The 19,645-nt window shown below is 36.3% G+C and overlaps 2 protein-coding genes across 5 annotated transcripts; one reads left to right on the top strand and one right to left on the bottom strand.

Annotated features, from left to right (window-relative positions):
* Positions 1-714: 714 nt before the first annotated feature.
* Positions 715-9,994, bottom strand: LOC113059220 (syntabulin-like). Of its 4 annotated transcripts, none has more exons than XM_026227557.1 (9): positions 9,926-9,994; positions 9,604-9,622; positions 6,265-6,319; positions 5,961-6,138; positions 5,551-5,754; positions 3,800-3,899; positions 3,324-3,473; positions 2,450-2,605; positions 715-2,334 (listed from the first exon to the last, which is right to left on the bottom strand). In XM_026227557.1, the coding sequence occupies exons 3-9, from the start codon at positions 6,286-6,288 to the stop codon at positions 1,179-1,181; spliced, it is 1,968 nt and encodes a 655-aa protein (XP_026083342.1). In that variant the 5' UTR covers positions 6,289-6,319; positions 9,604-9,622; positions 9,926-9,994; the 3' UTR covers positions 715-1,178. The 4 variants fall into 4 exon arrangements, with proteins under 4 accessions (XP_026083342.1, XP_026083341.1, XP_026083343.1 ...); XM_026227556.1 differs by having other exon boundaries at positions 9,604-9,625; positions 9,926-9,990; XM_026227558.1 differs by having other exon boundaries at positions 2,450-2,602; positions 9,604-9,625; positions 9,926-9,990.
* A 3,345-nt stretch (positions 9,995-13,339) lies between these two features.
* On the top strand, positions 13,340-18,494 carry LOC113059219 (growth/differentiation factor 6-A-like). Its single transcript, XM_026227555.1, has 2 exons — positions 13,340-13,828; positions 16,950-18,494. The coding sequence occupies exons 1-2, from the start codon at positions 13,492-13,494 to the stop codon at positions 17,828-17,830; spliced, it is 1,218 nt and encodes a 405-aa protein (XP_026083340.1). The 5' UTR covers positions 13,340-13,491; the 3' UTR covers positions 17,831-18,494.
* The last annotated feature ends 1,151 nt before the right edge of the window (positions 18,495-19,645 follow it).

Raw genomic sequence — 19,645 nt, 5'->3', positions numbered from 1 at the left:
TGTCTTAGACTGAGGGTAATTTTTTTATTTGGCCTGAATGCATATGCATATGAAGGTCATAAACAAGAAGTAGCTGTCCAAATAAACGTAATCTTGTAAACAGCAAAGAATTCAAGCTAAAAGATCAGTGATTAAATCACACTTGCTGTGCACACAAGATTTTATTACATTTATGTATTAATTAGTTTTATTAATAGGAGATATAGCTGAAAAATGGGCCCAGATGTAATCAACAGACTGTTTTGCATTTTCTGCACTAATTTAAGGGGCAAATCTGCAGTATCCTTACAAAAAGTATATATATATATATATATATATATATATATATATATAAAATACTGTGCTCCTATTGGTAGTTGAAAGCATGATCACATTAGCAAACATGCAAATGGTGGAGGATTTGTACCACTTTGTAAATGTCATTCATTCAAATTCTATAGAGCTTTTAGTGAGCACTGATTTAGTGTGGGCCTAGAAAAGTAATACAAGTTTAAATATCAATCATGGAATACCTTTCCTATGCTCTAACATACAATAAAAGTCCAAAATTGTAGAGGTTTTCCATGCTTTAATAATAAATATGATATACATCTGATAGAAACAAAAATATTGCACATAGCTCAGGCACATAACAAGTGTTTGCTGTACTGTGGAAAGTGCTGCCATTTTTAGGAAAATGTTACTTCACAGTGCAACATGTAAAAGCTTTAACTCCAGGGAGAGGAATACAGTTTCACTTAACAAAACACTGAACACATGTAAGCTTTGGCAGAAGGTTTTTGTTCTTTTGGAACACACGTGAGATTTTAACTACAACAACAACGACGGCCAACTGACAGTTAACCCCTATTGCCACACTAAATGACTCTTTTATAAAAAGCAGGGAATAGCAGTCAGCAAAGAACAAGACTCGAGCAACAATCACCTACCCAGATGATCAGATTATGCAAAAAATACTTAGAGCAATAAATAACAAAAAAAGACAAAACAAGTCCCTTTATTTCCCCTTAAATTCATCCTTTGTGCCTCAGATTGCAAAAATACATAGTGCAAAGTAGGAATGATTCACAACTCAATGTAAAATAAGTGTATGCAAATAAATCACAGGTGAACAAGAACAATTTCTACTTTAAGATTGCATTTATAAGTGCTCTTGTTGTAACTGTGTGTGAGGGCCACTAAGTGTCTGGCCTGTGAGAGACATGGCGGAGTGAGTGCAATCCCATAATGCAACAGCCTCGAATTAAAGCTGCAATGTTGTACACAGGAGCCCCTCCGACCAAACCATGCTGCGAGTAGAGCCACGCCACCGTGGGGAGAACAGGTGCCGCCACTGCAACCAGATCAACCAAGAAGTTGTTGCTCCAGTGGCTTTTTCCCACCACTGCCATGCTAGAGGTGTTCTTGGGATTCTTGAGGTTGAAATTTGGCTCTTCCATGAACTGGGGACTCATTTTGGACTGAGAAAAACCCAGACTGGAATCACGATCACTGTTTTGGGCAGTACTGGTGCAAATGGGGCCAACATCTTTGACTTCGTCTTGTGCTTCAGGTAAATCCTCCTCCTTTATGGGTTTTTGTGCTTCAGGCAAGTCCTCAACCTTTTTGGGAACCTGTGCTGAAGGTGATTCCTGGGATTGGTGGGGTGAAGAAATAAGAAGGCCAGGGAAGCCACCACCTTGGAGCTTTAGCAGCTGGAAAAGGAGGGCTTGGAGATCAGCAGTGTAAATCATCTCATCAGTCTGGACACTTTTATCTTCTGCATCAAAGGGGTCGGTTGAGATATGTCCCTCTGTGCTCTTTTCCGAGACACTCAGCTCCAAGTTGGACAGTCCTGGTTGGGGAATGACCTTGGTGCCACCATCCTGACTGGAATCAACCGCAGTGGACATGAGAACCTGCTCCAGGATCTCTGCTCTGCTGGCCATCTCATCATTGGCCACCAGTCCACTATCAGCCATCTCTTCCACCGCTTGTTCTTCACCATGAACCTCCATCTCCAACTTGCCTGCAGCGGAACTTTCTGAAGACTCACAGATAAAGTCCAGTGTTGGCTCATCCTGTAAGCTGCAGCCATTCTGCGCCAACTCCATGTTGAGGAGCAAGGACTCCAGCTTTCGGTTTTGAATGTTTATGTCAATAAAATACTTCTGGATGCCCTTGTCCTTCTCCATGAGGCTGTTCTTCATGGTTTCCACCACTTGCCGCAGCTGCTTGATCTCTCTGCGTGTTTCTTTAAGAGCTAGCTGAGCTTCCACACGGTGGCATTCCTCCTCTATCCAGTCCTCTCGCATACGCCCTATTTGGGCCTTCAGCTCCCCAATCTCAGCCTCCCTTTAACCCATCAATGTGGAAAATGTGTGATATCAGTTTTCGAATTGTGTCATAGCTCTAGAGGGAACTGCAATTCAGCAACGCATTAGGGCAAGTATTAAAAGCAGGCTCTTACCGGTCACAAATGGTGTTCTGTGAGTCTCTGAGTTTTGTCTTGAGGTGTCGTATGGCTACCTCTTTCTGCTGTAGAGGGGTAAGGTACTGCTCTGGATTGGGAGGCTTGATGCCATGATTGTCTCCGCAGGAATGGTAGCGTACAGGAGTCGTTCTTCTAAAAGTAAAAAGCAAGTTTACCTTTTTATATTTGATGAAACATGCCAACATAAAAGTTTCAGTGGCCCTGTTACCAGGCAGTAAAACAAGAGGCACAATACCCTAGCAACCTGCTATGCTGATTTAAAGTCAAATTTGTATCTGTGCCAGAGATTAAAAAATGGAAGAACAAACAAGGACCCTGGAGAAGCCCAGAGAGGCATTACAGAGCACACACAATCTGTGCTTGGATGAAAAAAAAAAAAAAGGAGATTGTAGTTAAAAAGGAAACCACATATACCAGAATAAACTTGAAACACTAATTTCAACAAGAAATCCTCCATCCCATAAAAAGGAAAACTAAAAACCTAGAAATACCACATCATGCTATTAATAAGCTAAATGGCACACCTTAAATATCTTCAAACATACTGACTTTGTGCACATGAAATATTAATGCCCCCCTCACCCTCTACAAAAATGTAGCACTGAAAAACACTTTAGTCCTATCAGCCAGCCAATGGATTTTCTGTCTGCGTGGGCAAAATGAGAGCAGACAATTTTGTCAAAATCCCCTCAAAGCCTGGCACAGCCAAACCATGACCAATCTAATCCTTTATTCTGTGAAGAGGTTGAGGACACGTTAACACGATCTCCTGAGCCCTACATTATATACATTTTATCTATTGTGTACTCGACTTCCTTCCATCTGTTTGTTTCTGCCTCTTTGTCTATACCTTCTGGTAGAACTGGAGTTGCTACTGCTGTTGGTAATGGAGGGGGCTTTTGGGGGTGTCCTGTATGGAGCATAAAGCTCTGCATCGCGAGGGGCAGAAGGACTTCCTGCGGGCTTGAACACAGGCAGGCTTCTGATCTGAAACCCACGGCTGAGGGAGATAAGAGCAAGCAAATAGGACAGGACAGTAAATAGCAAGATATGCAGGCTATGTCTAGAACAACAATCTACCATGCAACTCTTTCTTGAAGCAGTATACATGGAATATCTTGTTAACCTACTACTGTACATCTACCAAAATGTGCGTATGTAATTTACTGAATTAAACATTCACATCATATCATGGTGACAACAATGATGCATACTGTATCAAAGTACATGAAATATAAAATCTGACACAGAATAACAAACAAAAATTCAAAACAAATCAGCTTGGATTAAGCTTCAGGAACATAAAATAAAGCATAAAAACTGTACCTGCGAGAAGATGAGTTCTTCCCTGCAGAGTTGCTGGGCTGAGTTTCATGTGTCTTGTAGCTTCCAGTGCTTCTAGATGAGCTGAAATCTGTCTCACTGCCTATAGTGCGTAAAACAGGGGATCAGAAGTCTAAAGTTTCCTCTAAAAAGCTAAACATATCTATTCAAGGGTATCTAAAAAGAAACTTCAAAGCCATCAAATGCCCAACACAATGCACATTTCTAATTAGCATATAGCAAGATCAAAGAGGCTTGTCAGAGGATATAGGGTTACAGAGTTCTGTGATGAACATTGTCTGCCTCCATTATGGAAGAGCTAAGGCTTAGGAAGTCAGGGACTGAATCTTTTAAGTGACAGAGGAATCCTTCACATTCGGTTTCTCTCAGCACTTTTATGTAAGCTTGAATATCGCCTTACCTGCAGCCATTAACTTTTGCCTAGCTAGCTTTAGAAATCAGACCCTGCTGGTAGATGCTGTCACTACACTGTTTCTACTTTGACAGCCATTCAAAAGTAGCCATGTTTTTCTTTCTTGCAACATGTTAACTGCAAAATTATCATTAGATTTAAAGTTGTAAAACAAAAATTTAAAGCATGAGATATTCTTTTATTATTATGTTACTGCTAAACTAAAGACTAAAGAGATATAATACTGATTACATACTTCCTGGAAATATCATTGAAGAGGGAATAGAAATCATCTGAAGTATATTAGGCATTCTTGTATCAGATCAAGTAATAATCTAAAAATCGAATCAAAAACTAACATTTATTAAGCATTAAATTCAAAAGGAGTTGACTGAAAGACAAAGATATGCTAAAAAAGGGGTACGATAATTCAGGACCTTGATTTTACTTTAAAATACACATTCAAAAAATACTATTTAAATATACACACCTGAGAAGCATCTCTTTCCTTTTGACAAAACCATGATAAAGTGTGTACTTTTTTTTTTACGTGCTACTATCTACCTAACTAACTAACCAAATGTGACAAACTCACTAACAATTACAAAACTGTGCAAGTTGCTCAATACAAATCAAGCTCAATTGCTGTGAATTCTAACAGACTATGGGAGGAGCCAACTGCTTTTAAGTGCACTGATTGGCCATCTACAAACCAACCAATCTATCAGAAAGGGTAATTAAGCACATGGCACCTGCTGCATCCTGGATTTTGTTGTTTCCATTTTTTTTTCTTCTGTTTTCAAAAAACGTCTTCAGAGAAACCCATTCAAGCAGAATCCCAAGAACATTTAAATGGATTAAACAGGCATGTGCAACCAGGACAATACATAAAATAATTACTCATCACAAACTTGTTTCAAAACAGAGTTTTCGTGTTTGAACTTGCACCCCAGTGCACACAAGCTGATAAAGATCCCATGTGCAAACTGTCATTGTAGGTTCAGTAGCCGTGGTTGTGTATCTAACTAATTAAACATTATATTTCTAAACCAAACGATTCTCTACTTTTTTTAAATACAGGAAACATGCAGTTCTGTAAACATTCATTATTTGACCTGATGTCATATTCATAATCTTTATATGATTCAAAAATCATATAAATAATTTTTTTCTTTTAAATTATTGTGCCTGATTGATGTGTTTTTGAGCATTGGAAAGGCAATTATTACTGGTATTATTTTAAAATAAACTTATACAAAATATATAAAAATAAAACAATATTATATATAAAAATATTAATCGAATCAAAAAAAGTTGGTAATAATTGCAGAAATAAAATTACCTTTTTGCATAATGGGTGGATGCTGTTGCTTCTCTCGCTTGTGCTTCTGTGTGGGTGTGCTCCACTCGGCCACTATGTTCATCCGTACTCTTTTCACCTTGACCTTGCGCTCTCCCAGAGCGGGCGAACCCAATGGGCTGTTGTCAGAGCCTGATAGGGTCTTGGTTGGTGACACACATTGACTGCTTGGGCATCCAGTATCATCTGAGAAAACAGAACCAAGTGGAAATTATGATTTAAGGTTATACTACTGTGCTTTTCCTTATCAGAGAGGTCAAACATAGAAGGCCATCAACACATTAAAGCCAAAAAATGACATTTCAGTGTGGATACAACATTTTATTTTGAAATAAAATTCCCAAGTATCTTATCAGGATTGTGTGAAATCATGGTGAGCTCTTGTGGGCTACCTGAGGACAGGCTGTTGGGACTGATTGTTCTTTTCGAGTGCTGGCAGCTAATGTCAAAATCCTTGCTCTCTTCTTCTGACAATGGCATGTTGGACACTGATGACTCCTTTGCTTTAGTATGCAAGGGGTGGAGGACAAATCGAGGGATACGGCTGCGCATGCTTCCCTTTTCCTTTACCTGCAGGAAATTAAAAAATCGGAATAATGCTTGATTCCTTAAAGTTGTTTTAGTATCCGGTATAAATCTTGCTTGCATGTCTTAAAAATGTGTTTATGCAGAAATAATTTAAAGATAGTTAAGCACCTCATATGTCTGAAAATGTCCCATTCTTCTTAAATAGGGAATATGTCAAGTAAAACTGTAAAAAAGAAAAACAGATTGCTTGAACATGCTTTGGGTATGACAAAAATCCCCAGAATAAAGTAAGATAATAGTGTAAAAATTAATGAGGACATGATGCAAGATGCCAGGCTGGTTTTACCCAGATTATGAATGGTTCTGGTGCCAGGCTACAATATTAATGCTTAAATACTAAATATATGTTTTCATAAAATGTTGTGCATTATCATACTGGAGTTTCAGGCACCCACTAAATATAAATTAATTCACTATAGTACTTGGAATTAAAGTGCAGGAAATCTCGTTTTAAATTAAACTAATCCAGTGGTATTATTAAACATAATTATTCTGATGATCAGAGAATTTACCAAGTGTTACGTAAAAGGCTTTGCACTTGGATGAGGAAGTAATATGGTCAATTTAATCCTTGTCTAGATAGAGAGATGATAAATCCCCACCCTTCTGGAGATTATTTAACTGTTTTAGGTGTTCCAGATCTGCTCATAACTAACAGACCAAAGCCCAAGGGCTGAATAATTTAATATCATGCAACACGCTTGATTGACTATGACGTCATTGGTCCATTTCCTGTCACTAGTGGTGTATGTTGGTGTTGCCTGTGCCTTGTTTCTCAGTTTCTCTTGGTTATATAAGGGTGATGGTTGTTTCAATGTGGATGATGTAATTGTCTCCTTAAGGCTGACACTTGTTGCATAGCTGGGTGCTCGCTGCTTTCCATTTTTTTGTCCGGATGTCATGTTTCATTACAAAAGAAGTCAAAACACAACCTTAATGTAGGTCGCTCATTCCTTTCGGATAAGGAAAGCATGCTACTTAACTTTGAATATCTTATGTCACCACCTCCTTTTAAATTATGCAAGTATTATGTTGTTTTATATTTTTCTGCTTTGTTTAAAGAAAAAAAGGATTTGATGTACAGCAAGGGAACTGAAAATGAAAATGTACATTATCATTAACAAAAGATGTTTTTGAAATAAATTAATACTTTAATTCAGCACGGATGCATTAAATTGATCAAAAATAATGTAATGTTGCAAAATATTTTTATTTCGTATAAATGTTCTTTTGAATTTCTATTCATCAGGTTTCTATCCAAATATAAGGCAGCAAAACCATTTTCAACTGGGATAATAAGTTGAGCAGCAAATGAGCATATTAGAATGATTCTGAATGTGATCATGTGACACTGAAGAGAGTAATGGCTACTGAAAGTTCAGCTTTGCCATCACAGAAATAAATTACATTTTAAAATATTAAAACAGAATACAGTTATTTGAAATTGTCATAACACTGAACTGTTTTACTCTATTTTGATTAAATAAATGCAGAGCTGACGCGCAAAAAAAACAAAACAAAAAAAAAAGTGTTTTTTTTCTACTTGGCCAATTAGCTTGACTGTCAAACTCAGGACCAGAAGCTTAGTGTTTTTACCTCATGTCAGCCCAACTGAAAAGCTGAAACTAGTTTCAGCTTGAGTTAGAAGTTACTGATGCAATTTCTCTTAAATCACCTCATCAATCCTATACAACTGGCATGGCTGGCTTGAGGGGATTAAACAGGAGTGCAGTCACAGAGTTAGAGGTTATTTGTTGACTCATAACACCTTATGTAATGTACTGCTCATGTTTAATTAAGAAGAATGATTGCATAAAACCAGACAGTAAAAATCTGCTTCACCTCACACTCTCAGAATCAAAGTTACAGAGTTATCAATGGGAGCAGTACTCTACAAAAGGTACAAAAAAGGTAATCTTTACTTTCACTAAAATATACATATTAGGATCTTGAAGGTACATATTGGTACTAGTTTTGAACCTTTTTATCTGAGAGTGTACATACTATATGTTCTTAAGCCCTTTTATCAAAATATACTGTAAACTTTCATTATAATCTATTTGAACAACTTTTTAGTCTTTTTAGTTCTGACATGCAGTTATGTTACAAAGTTTGTCTTCTTCTGCCCAAATATGTAGTCGACACAACACATCTATTTACTTCTTAATTCTTTCATTTAGCAGACGCTTTTATCCGAAGTGACTTACAAATAAGAATAATGGAAGCAATCAAAATGAACAAGAGAGCAATGATATGCAAGTGCTATAGCACGTCTCAGTTAGCTTAATGCAGTACATGTAAAGTTTTTATCATTATATAATAAATAAATAAAACAGATAGAATAGAAATAGAGCAAGCTAGTGTTAGATGGTTTTTTTGCATTTGATAACTGAATGATAAAAAAAAGAAAGCAAATCGATAGAATACAGAAATAATATAGAAGCTAGTGTTTTTTTTTTAAGAATACAAGCCGTTAGTAATGAATAGAGTGCAAGTCTAAAAGGGACTTTTTAAAAGATTAGAAATAGAATAGAGAGTGCTATAGTTCAAATAAAGATGGAAGTGATGTGTTTTCTTGCTAAGTACCTAGCTACTCTGAATGATTTGGGCAGGACATTCCACCAGGAGGCAACATTTAATTTAAAAATGTAATTTTTTAATTTAGAGACACTTTAAATCAGTTGCCTTAGCACCAGAGGCTCTTCATTCTGTCATTAGTCCACGAAAGCAGGGATGACTCAGTGTTAATGAGAGGAGAGTAATGTGCACAAATGCATTTGCTACTTGCTTTGAGTGCTTTCTCTGAAAAACATTGTACATTACTCAGTGTGCATCATTACAAATTTGAGCAATTCTTTTCTCAATTCGCTTTTCTTTTCTGTAACAGTCTATACTGTAAGGCACATACCCTTTTAACCGACAAGGGCTTTTATTATTATTTTGGTAGTTTTATTCTATTTATTCTATTTCCGGTGATAATTAATTCATTGGGATGTTGCCCCGCATTTTTTTGTCTTATTTAACTAATTTTCTGTTTCATTGTAAGTTAAAATAGCCCACTTTTTCATTTTGAAACCACTATTTTTAGCAGTCAGGTAAATCTCATAATTTGATTAATAAATGGACTCAAAATTTCATTTATTTACTTTTTTATATAATTTTTTTATTTTAATTTATTTTACTGTATTACAGTATAAAATGCTAAAAAAATATATTAAATAAGTAACAATTAAAGGCAGTACAATATATAATTAAGATATTATAAATAAAAAAATCCCATTTTTATATTATATAAATAAAAAACTAAACTTTTAAAACATCTTTATAGTGTTTTATAGCATTCTGTAAATATCCTGTCAAAACTAGACTCATAAAACAAAAATTGTTTTATATTATTTCAGCTTGTAAAACAAATTTCTTAATTAAAACAAAGTTGATTGACAGTACCTGATTGACAGACGTTTAGCTGCTGAAAAAAACACACATTCACATGCATTACTATACTTGAAAATATAATTGACATTTTTTTTCTAGTTGTTTCTTCAAATGTAACATTAAACTTACACAATTCATTAACAGCAATGCGTAATTTAAGTTTAGAGCAAACATGTTGAATATAGAGGCAATAAAGAACATGCCGTATTCTATTTAAAAACTAGCCTATATCTATTAATATTATAATGCATAACATTATTTCCGTTAATAAATGTGTATTAATAAAACCAACTTTGGTAAACAACTGTGTGACGCAGTAATTAAATAGACTTGCCTTGTGATGTGGTGGATGGACTCCTGTGAGTGAGAGTGAAGGATGCACTCCTCCCTATCTCTTCAAAACAACACACTGCGCGTTCTCGGTCCTCAGCCCTGGTTTGATCTGATGTGATGTGATGTGATGGACTCTCAGCGTCTGTCTGCGAGAGAAGCCAGAATGTTCCACATCTCAGTGCATCAGTGTACGTGCTCAAGCAGAAGAGGCTGAGGACATTGACATCGCCAGGACGACGTAAATCTCACTAACGGTCCAAGTGTGTTATGTAACGAGCAGCAAGAATTAACCCTTTCATGGCCGAATGAAATGTAATATTTGGGATTTGATTTGATTCATGCTATATACTGATGACACTTACAATCCCCATATCTGTTGATTGGTTTCATCACTCTGTCTCCTCTCACCGGTAAGCTGGTGGTGTGGTGGGCGTTCTGGCGCACTATGGCAGCCGTCGCATCATCCAAGTGGATGCTTCACACTGGTGGTGGATGAGAAGAAACCCCCTGTCTATGTAAAGCGCTTTGAGTGCCTAGAAAAGAAAAAAAAAAAAAAAAAAAAAAAAAAAAAAAAATATATATATATATATATATATATATATAGATATATATATATATATCTATATATATATATATACCCAAAATTGTTCTTCTATGGCATCACTGGCATCACATGTGAGTTCATGTCTATACACAGAATACATTTCTAACCAAGAGCTGACTAAACAAGTCTTATTTCTTAAGCTTTATTTTAATGATTAAATAAAAATTGTTAAAGGAAACCCATTTTAATAAGTGTACTAAAACAAATAAAAAACTAGTAAAGAAAATCATCTTAAATATCAATAATTATGAATTAAAATAAATGAATAACAGTATCGTTTATTATTATTATCTGATTAAAAACGTATTAAAACGGTAGCTACATGGTAAACCACCTGTTGGTTATACAATACATTGTCGACAGTACGACCAGGTTTTTCAAAAATACCAAACCTAGGTAATTCTTTATTCATGTAGTGTTTAAATTAACATCTGAAATGTTGAAATCAAGTACATTCTCTCAGCTTTGAGTCCTACTGAAATCAAGTGAAGCCTGAGAGCAGCGGTTGGAGGCGTCGGCTCTCCATGGTGCTGAAGTCAACTTACTAAACGAGCTTAAAGTCATTGCGAGTGGAAGTCATTCTCCAGATAAGATTCTCCCAGTCGAAGACTCAATTCAGTATTAGATCCAAATTAGTTCAGAAGATTTATTAAACGTATTTTATACAAAACAGATGATTTTATTCAGTTTCATTTAGTTCAATAATTTTTCGCGTTGATAAAAAAATTTAAGTCAAGCAAATACTAGTGACCGACTGAATATATAAGCCTTAGTGTTTTGTTTGTTATGATGGGCACGCAGTTATAATAATATGGTGTTTTACTGCCCTCTGATGGTAGATAATGGAACTACAATTTACGTTTTATGTGACTTGATAAGCGACAAGTGACGTGCTCTGCATTTAAACCCATCCAAAGTGCATACACACAGCAGTGAACACACACACACACACACACACACACACACACACACACACACACACACACACACACACACACACACACACACACACGTTTGTTTTTGTGAAAAGTGGGGACATCCCATAGGCGTAATGTTTTTTATACTGTACAAACTGTATATGCTATGGCCCTTCACCAACCCTACACCTTCACCTAACCTCACAGGAAACTTTGTGCATTTTTACTTTTTCAAAAAAACTTTTATAAGCGTTTTGAAAAATGGGGACTTTGGTTTCCTCATAAGTCACCCTCTCCTTGTAATACCTGTGTCATACCCATGTCATTACACACACACACACGCTATGAAGCGCAAGGTTGGGGGTCCGATTCCCCAACATATGATAGGTAAACACTGATAGCCTGAATTCACTGTAAGTCGCTTTGGATGAAAGCGTCTGCTAAATCCATACATTTAATACATTTTAATTTTACATTTTAATTTAATTTAAAATAAACCCCAAACACTATAGAGTTGTTATGGAGGACTGATGCGGAAATGGTCTACACTAGAGTAAAATATTAAGTTGTGAGGAAGTAGTTTCTTTGTATAAATCTGCAGGAAATTGGTTATTTGATATACCTTTCATTAGTTACGCTATTTGTTGGTTAAAACAATGTTACTAGTTGTTTTCCCAACTCAACTCAACTTTAGAGCACTTTCAAAAACTACAATGGGTAGCATTTACCATTAAGTTCTCCATAACTGTGTATTTAATGAGAGTCAACAACAGTATATGCAAATATAAAGAACAAGACTTATAATTCACTTTTATAATTCGCTAGTAAGAAGTGTGATATCTAACCCAGTCTCCCTATGGACTCTGGTAAACTGGGACACTTTTTGCCGATTCTGGTAAAGTTGAATACTTTTTGTCAATGAGATGGGGGGAAATGAATTAACCTGAATAGACACTAGTATGTATCTGACCATATAATTGTTGCTTGCACTGGGGTTTGTTGAAACTTATGAACTTTAAATAATATAATCCACCTACATCGACTAATGTTTTATTTTAATAATTTTTTACTTTAGCCTTTTTTTTTATGCAACGCTATTGCAATTGATGACCGCAAGGAGGCAGTGCAGCGCAAGATAACGGGACAGGTGAAGCTAGAGCATTAACCAAGTGTCTGCAGCCAGGTTTCGTGAGGATAGAAGTGAGACTTTTTACAAGACAGTTACAATAATATCTTTCAGCTTTAGGAATATAGACGAAAAAAGCGTTTTATCTCTTTCTCTATGTATGAATGTGTGTGCGTGTGTGTGTGTGTGTGTGTGTGTGTGTGTGAGTGATATAAATTGTATATAAAATATAGAATTAATATAAAAGTTAAATTTATTAGGCTATTTATCTATATGAATAATATTTTTTATAAATAATAACTACTATGTATAAGCATATTTTATAATATATTTCACAATTTAATATATATTTTATACCTTTATAATATATTTCATAATTTAATATACATTTTATACCTTTATCATTTATATTAATAATTTCTGTTGATAGCATTGCATAAATAATACATATTTATACATTTACATATACACTTAGATATAACATATCTCAATGTTTAAAGCATTAAACCATATTAAATTATTTAATTAAATTAAATTAATTATTATTTTTATTTTAGGAAAATACTCTTATTATTATTTATTATACACCATTGTGTTGAAGCCCTATTAGACTTTAATTAATAATAATAATACATTTTAAATACATTTTATATAGGAAATGATTATAATGACGTACCTTAGGAGGTGCACAGAAAATCAGGAGAAGTTCTCCAATAAATCCAGGAGCGTCTGTGGAGGCGTGACTCGCGAGCGAATGTGTCTGCAGCTTCTCGCTCTCGAGCGTCAGGCGCACTTCATTTGAGGCACGCAACACAGGTCTCGCGCTGTCCGCACTCGTGAAACAAAAAAACACAAACCAAAACACCCGGGTTTTCTGGAAAGACACGGCTCGCCTTCACTTTTTTGGGGACAGAATCACAATGGATGCCTTGAGAGCAGTCGCCTTTTACACGCTCTTCATTTTCCTTTGGAGTTTACCGTATTGCCAGTCAGCTGCGCTTATATCTCAGAAAAAGAGCAAGGGTGCCAGGAGCGCGCATGATAGACAAAGGTCACACAACTTTCTTAAAGAGATTTTCGCATCCTCTCCGGGAGCGGGTCGTGTGGATGATTTAAAGGACCCGGTTGTGCCTCACGATTACATGATCTCTATATACAGGACTTACTCCGCAGCTGAAAAACTGGGGCTCAATGCAAGTTCTTTTCGCTCTTCAAAGTCTGCAAACACCATAACGAGTTTTGTTGACAGGGGAAAAGGTTTGTTTTGCCTTGTTTTCTTACATGCATTTTCTGTCTGAATTATGTATCTATGCATTTTCAATATTTAGTAATGCACCATTATTTTACTTTGAAATCTTTGTGATATAGTAACACAGGCTATAAATATTACAAAAATATGAATATGTTTTAGACACAGATTTGTGAAGCAACATAAATGTATTGAGTGAAAGTAATAACATCTTCCCCTGAAATTGGATGAATAAATTTCGAGGGTTTGTTCGTGTGCTAATGGTTTGGTGATCACTCTTCCTGGGCTTGGGCCACAATTTAATGGTCAGCACGAACTCATATTTCGGCTAGTATAAAGTTATATTAGTTTTACATTGACCCTAAGGTAAGATGCCAATAAAACACTAATTGGTGCGTTTTCTAAATGAAGGCAATAAATCAATCCCTTAACGTCCTCGCGCGCAAGCAGTCCGAGCTGTTCTCACAAACCTCATGCGGGGAAAATCGAGTTTACCTAAGGACATAACATAATAATAAATTAGCTTTTTTGTTCTAAAATGAAATATTTTATTTGTTCAATAGAAATAGTCCTTTTGCTTTTAAAACTTAATTTCTGTGTTTTAGAGGAGTTTCAGTTGCATTTTCTATTTAACAATGATATGCGTATAAGTTGCAGTGACATTGGATTTCCTTTAAGCAAAGTAACTGTGTGAACATTGTGGGGCAAACGAACGCAAAAACATGCGACAGAGAGAGAAATGCGGCGCAAACAGTGCACTCTTCCATTCCGCGTTCGCAGAAAGAACAGCAGCGCAAACTGGATTGATGAAAAAAACCTTCACTCTCCTCACTGATTTTGATTTGATGTGTCATTGGCTATGACCCTTCACTGGACCCTCTGAGGGTTGCTTTGCATCCAACCGCTGATTGGAGTATTTGAACTGGGTGATCTAATTGAGTGTCCATGTCATAACATATCAAACGCTGTCTATTCTCCCGTAATGAACTAGTTCAGCCAGTGGAACATCACCAAAAGAGAAGAGCAAAAACCGGAAAGGACCTTACGTCTGTTTAGGTTTGAACAATTGTTGCTTTTGGGGCATTTTGCTGCCTTTATAGCTTTCAAATTGTGGATAGTTTAGTGCATTACGCGGGATTACAGATCAAATCGTTTTTATAAGCATCTTGAACTGCTTTTGGTGTGTGACACTTACCATCAATACCTCATGCAAAATTAAACCGTTCCAGTTGCGTGTTGGCTATGCGCGTCATTCGCTGCTGAATGTCATCAAGAATCATTTCCACTCAAGCGCTATTCAATTATGATAAGGCAGCAATCTTTTTGTGTAACAGGAAGGAATTTCCTCCAAAACAGATAAGACATTTCCCCAAATTTTAGATCGTTATGGTTGCAAGATCAGACAAGAACGAACGGAATGTATGAAAATTACTTTTGGCACTTGTAAGTAACTCATTAAAACGCAGATGGTGCCCCGGTAGCCACACCAAGAGAGTCTCTCTCTCTCTTCCTACAGAATCGAATTTTTGGAGAAGAATGTTCATTGATTAAAAGCGTGCGATTGTGTGGCTGGAGTGATTTATGAATGTGATTTATGAATGTGATGAATGTGGAGTGATTTTCTGTTAGTGGCCTTCACTTGTCCCGGTTATCTTTTTAGGCTGTCGCGTTAACCCTTGCTGTATGCAATTGCATTTTATATGGGCAATAATCACTTTTGATCGGGGATGTTGTTTTTGGCAGAAGCGATGAAATATAAGCGAGGTGCTTTTCAATGGGGTGGGAGGGAATTCAGAACTGTTAATTATTTGGCGACCTTGTATTCGATCTGTTTGAGGTCTTATAAAAACTCTAATGTGGACCATATGTGCATAGGAACGAAAACAAACATTACATTTGAATTATTTGAAAATTAAGTTCGCGCATGAACAAAGAATGCAATAACAATATTCATTTTCGATTTATTTGTTCAAAATATTAATTAAAACTACAAATTAAATGCCGTTTTTAGGTTTGATTTCATTTTGTATTCAAGCATTAAAAAGCAATCTAGCCTACTATCGAGCAGCCGTATTAAAATTAGTGTTGTTCAAAATTATGCACGTATTTGTCTGGGATTTTGTTAAGGCTAAATTATATCTGTGCCCGAGGCGTAGTTGGAGCGATAATACTCTAATAGTTCAACTAAAATTCTCACATACACAAGCCCACTTGAATTCAGATAAATGCTTCTCGTTTGGTCCGTCAGAGAGATAAAAAAAAGGCGTTGATAAAGTGCGACTAGGCCTCTGGATTCCTGAAGGGGAAAGAATGTATTAATTGTGCATTGTTCAGCACGTACAGTATGTCGCTTTGTGTCTGGCGCACACTTTCCCCCCACTCTCTCTCTTTCTCTCTCTCTTCCTCACTATGGCTACCAGATCTCTCTTATTTGCGTTAGCACCTGTACATATTTATGACAAATTATTTAGCAGGTAGTCATTTGAAAAAACGCATAAGGAAACTACACACATCGCGTAAATATTCCAAACAGAACCAAAACATGCTTCAGATCCACATGAGAACATTTAGATTAAAAAGTGTAAGCTTGGAGAAATCACACATTTTTGCTCCACTGACTAAGCTAAAATGATTTCTCTGAAAATAGTTGTCATCAATTATCCGGTTAATCTGTTTAATCATATTTAGCTTCTTGGCTAATTTTATGGACAGTCTTTTAGACTTGTGTAAATCTGCTCCACTTTCCAGCATGAAAGGCTAAAATAAAGCCTGGTCTCTGAGAATTTCTTTTATTTTTATTTCCAAGATGCATTCTGATATCAATAAATAGCAGTTAAATGTTGAAGGCCTATATGCTAGTTACACCAAACTTAAACATTTTAGAAAAAGCAAAACAGTAAAATATTTAACAAAAATAATGAAACTGTGAGTTTCTATGCTACTACATCTTCATCATCTTCGTTTTTTATTTTAGCTAGCTACTCTTTTGTGCTAAATCCTATGTGTATTTTCCAACTTAAGGGATAAAAGAGAGCCGAAAATAAAGTTTTAGGTTTTAAATTGCTCCTTTATGAGAATGTGAGTCACTCTAAGTGAATCTGACTGTAATTATTTCTCTTTATCTTGCAGACAATCTCACGCTCTCTCCTTTGCGAAGACAAACGTATCTGTTTGATGTCTCAACTCTCTCAGACAAAGAGGAGCTGGTCGGTGCTGAATTAAGGATATATCGTAAAGCGCCCGGGGATGTCCAAACGTCCCCATCAGGAGACTACACTCTTCATCTACTCTCGTGTCGATCAGAGAGACCACTGGCTTCCAGATCCCTTGATCTTCAGGATTCCCGGAAAGCAGAATGGGAGGTTCTGGACGTTTGGAGAATTTTTAAAAACAGACACCAAGGGAATCAGCTTTGTCTGCAGCTCAAGGTTACGCATAGCAAATCTGACACCGAAATCGACCTAAATCAACTGGGGTTCCACCGGCACGGCCGAACGCAGCAAGAAAAGGCCATATTGGTGGTCTACACGCGGTCTAGGAAAAGAGAAAACTTGTTTAATGAGATGAAAGAGAAGATCAAGTCTCACAGAGAAGACGACAAGGATGAGGAGAGCGCGCTGCAGTTTAAAGCGCGGCGCAGGCGGAGAACTGCGCTCAATAACCGCCACGGGAAACGGCATGGCAAAAAGTCCAAATCGAGATGCAGCAAAAAGGCGCTGCATGTCAATTTCAAAGAGCTGGGATGGGACGACTGGATCATCGCTCCGCTCGATTACGAAGCATACCACTGCGAGGGCGTGTGCGACTTCCCACTGAGGTCGCACCTGGAGCCGACCAACCACGCCATCATTCAGACGCTCATGAACTCCATGGACCCCAACAGCACGCCGCCGAGCTGTTGCGTGCCCACAAAACTCAGCCCTATAAGTATACTATACATAGACTCAGGCAACAACGTCGTGTACAAACAGTACGAGGACATGGTGGTAGAACAGTGTGGCTGTAGGTAGCGAATCACACACGAGGGTTTGGCACCAAGGCATAAAACACTTGAACGATGCGTAAAGACGCGCTTGAGCCGCACATTCTGCGCATTCTCACTTATGCAAAAGGGAATCTTCAGTAGAGAAATTTTTGACGATTTAAAAGATTTCCACAGGCCACTGTTCATGGTTGTGCCATGAGCTTGTGTACAGTTTCTCTAGACTTGGAACACAATCTTGCATTAGAAGGTTTGTTTTTCCGTACGCATGCTGGGTTTCTTTTTGTAATTATGTGTTCAAAAAAACCTAGTATCTCTTTAACGTGTCGTCTCTCGGACGAGGCAGGCAGAAGAAACGCCAGATTTAGTGCGTGACCGTCTGGACAGGATTCACTGAGGATTGTGTTACACTATTATCTCCGTGCACTCAGAAGAATGTGGAGACGGGCACCTGTTCAAACTCATCTGCTAGTTATATGGATAATATACTGTATGGTATATGGATAATGAATGAGCAAAACGCAAAACCACTGGTGCTTAATCAAGTCATATTCAGCTTTTGGGGAATGTAGTACCAAACAGTAAATAAGGCATTACGAGACTGACTGAAGAATTATTATTTTTTCTTTTCTTTTCCCTTTTTTTTTTTTTGAGAAGTGCCTGTGCTTTTTTGTATGTAACCTAGGTAAAAATACACACAATTTCATTTTGTACTTTCTGCGAAGACAAAAAATGGAAATCCATCAACGTTTGTATCTTCCACAACTGCACTTCCGCAACTGTCCAAGAAGTCTGGAAGAAGCGTTTTTCCCTAACGACTGTCAAGTTTTAAAAAAAGAGACTTGAGAGCGAGATTATATTTAAATGCACATTAGCTTTGAATGCACTGTTGTACATTTTATGAGCTGTAAATATTTGTAAAGTAAATCCTAAAGTGCAACGTATGAAGAAATGCAAACCCACGTTTCTTTGTTAATGTACATTTATAAATGCACTCAAATCGCTATAATTTCTATTCTATAATTATTTTATTATTTGTGATGTACAGAGTTTCATGATAATCGTGTGTTTCTTACGCTGATAAAACAAATTTAATTTAAAATGTATTCATCATTGCTGAGGGTGGAAATGCCATTATCGATGTCTACCTCATAATTGCATAGAATCTACGTTCTGAGGTGCATTCAGCTAGAGTGTAAGGTTTTTCCCATATATATATATATATATATATATATATATATATATATATATATATATATATATATATATATATATATATATATATATATATATATATATATATACATACAGTATATCAATGGATAATAATCCAAAATATTACTGTACAAATAAAAGGAATAAATGCACTTTGTGTGGTGCCACTGACTCCTAAGATTCATACATTTTTTTTGAAGTTGAAATTTTGAACCAGTTTAAATTGTAAATACATTTTTTAACTACATGCCAATGACCTATTATATTAAAAAGTTCCAGTTTATCAGATCTATCAGTGTAATCAAGGGTTTGCATGTATTTTGTAGATTATATATATATATATATATATATATATATATATATAATATTAAGTATATCAACAAAATGTAAAGCTGCTGTAGGCAGAAAATCAGGCTTGGTTTAATCTTGTTTAATCTAATCTGTAAAATTCAACACATCAAATTTTAGATTCTTATTTTCTCCCACATACAGTTTAAATAATAATAATAATTAAAAACAATACATGGCATAAACTACACTGGAAGTCATCAGATCCACATCAGTCTCCCAAACCCTTTAGAGGAGAACGTAATGTATCAGTTGGGTTAAATAAATGTCTTAGGAAACA

Source organism: Carassius auratus, chromosome 41, assembly GCF_003368295.1.
Source record: "Carassius auratus strain Wakin chromosome 41, ASM336829v1, whole genome shotgun sequence".
Classification (NCBI taxonomy): Eukaryota; Metazoa; Chordata; class Actinopteri; order Cypriniformes; family Cyprinidae; genus Carassius; species Carassius auratus.
This window is presented reverse-complemented; position numbering and strand designations above follow the sequence as displayed.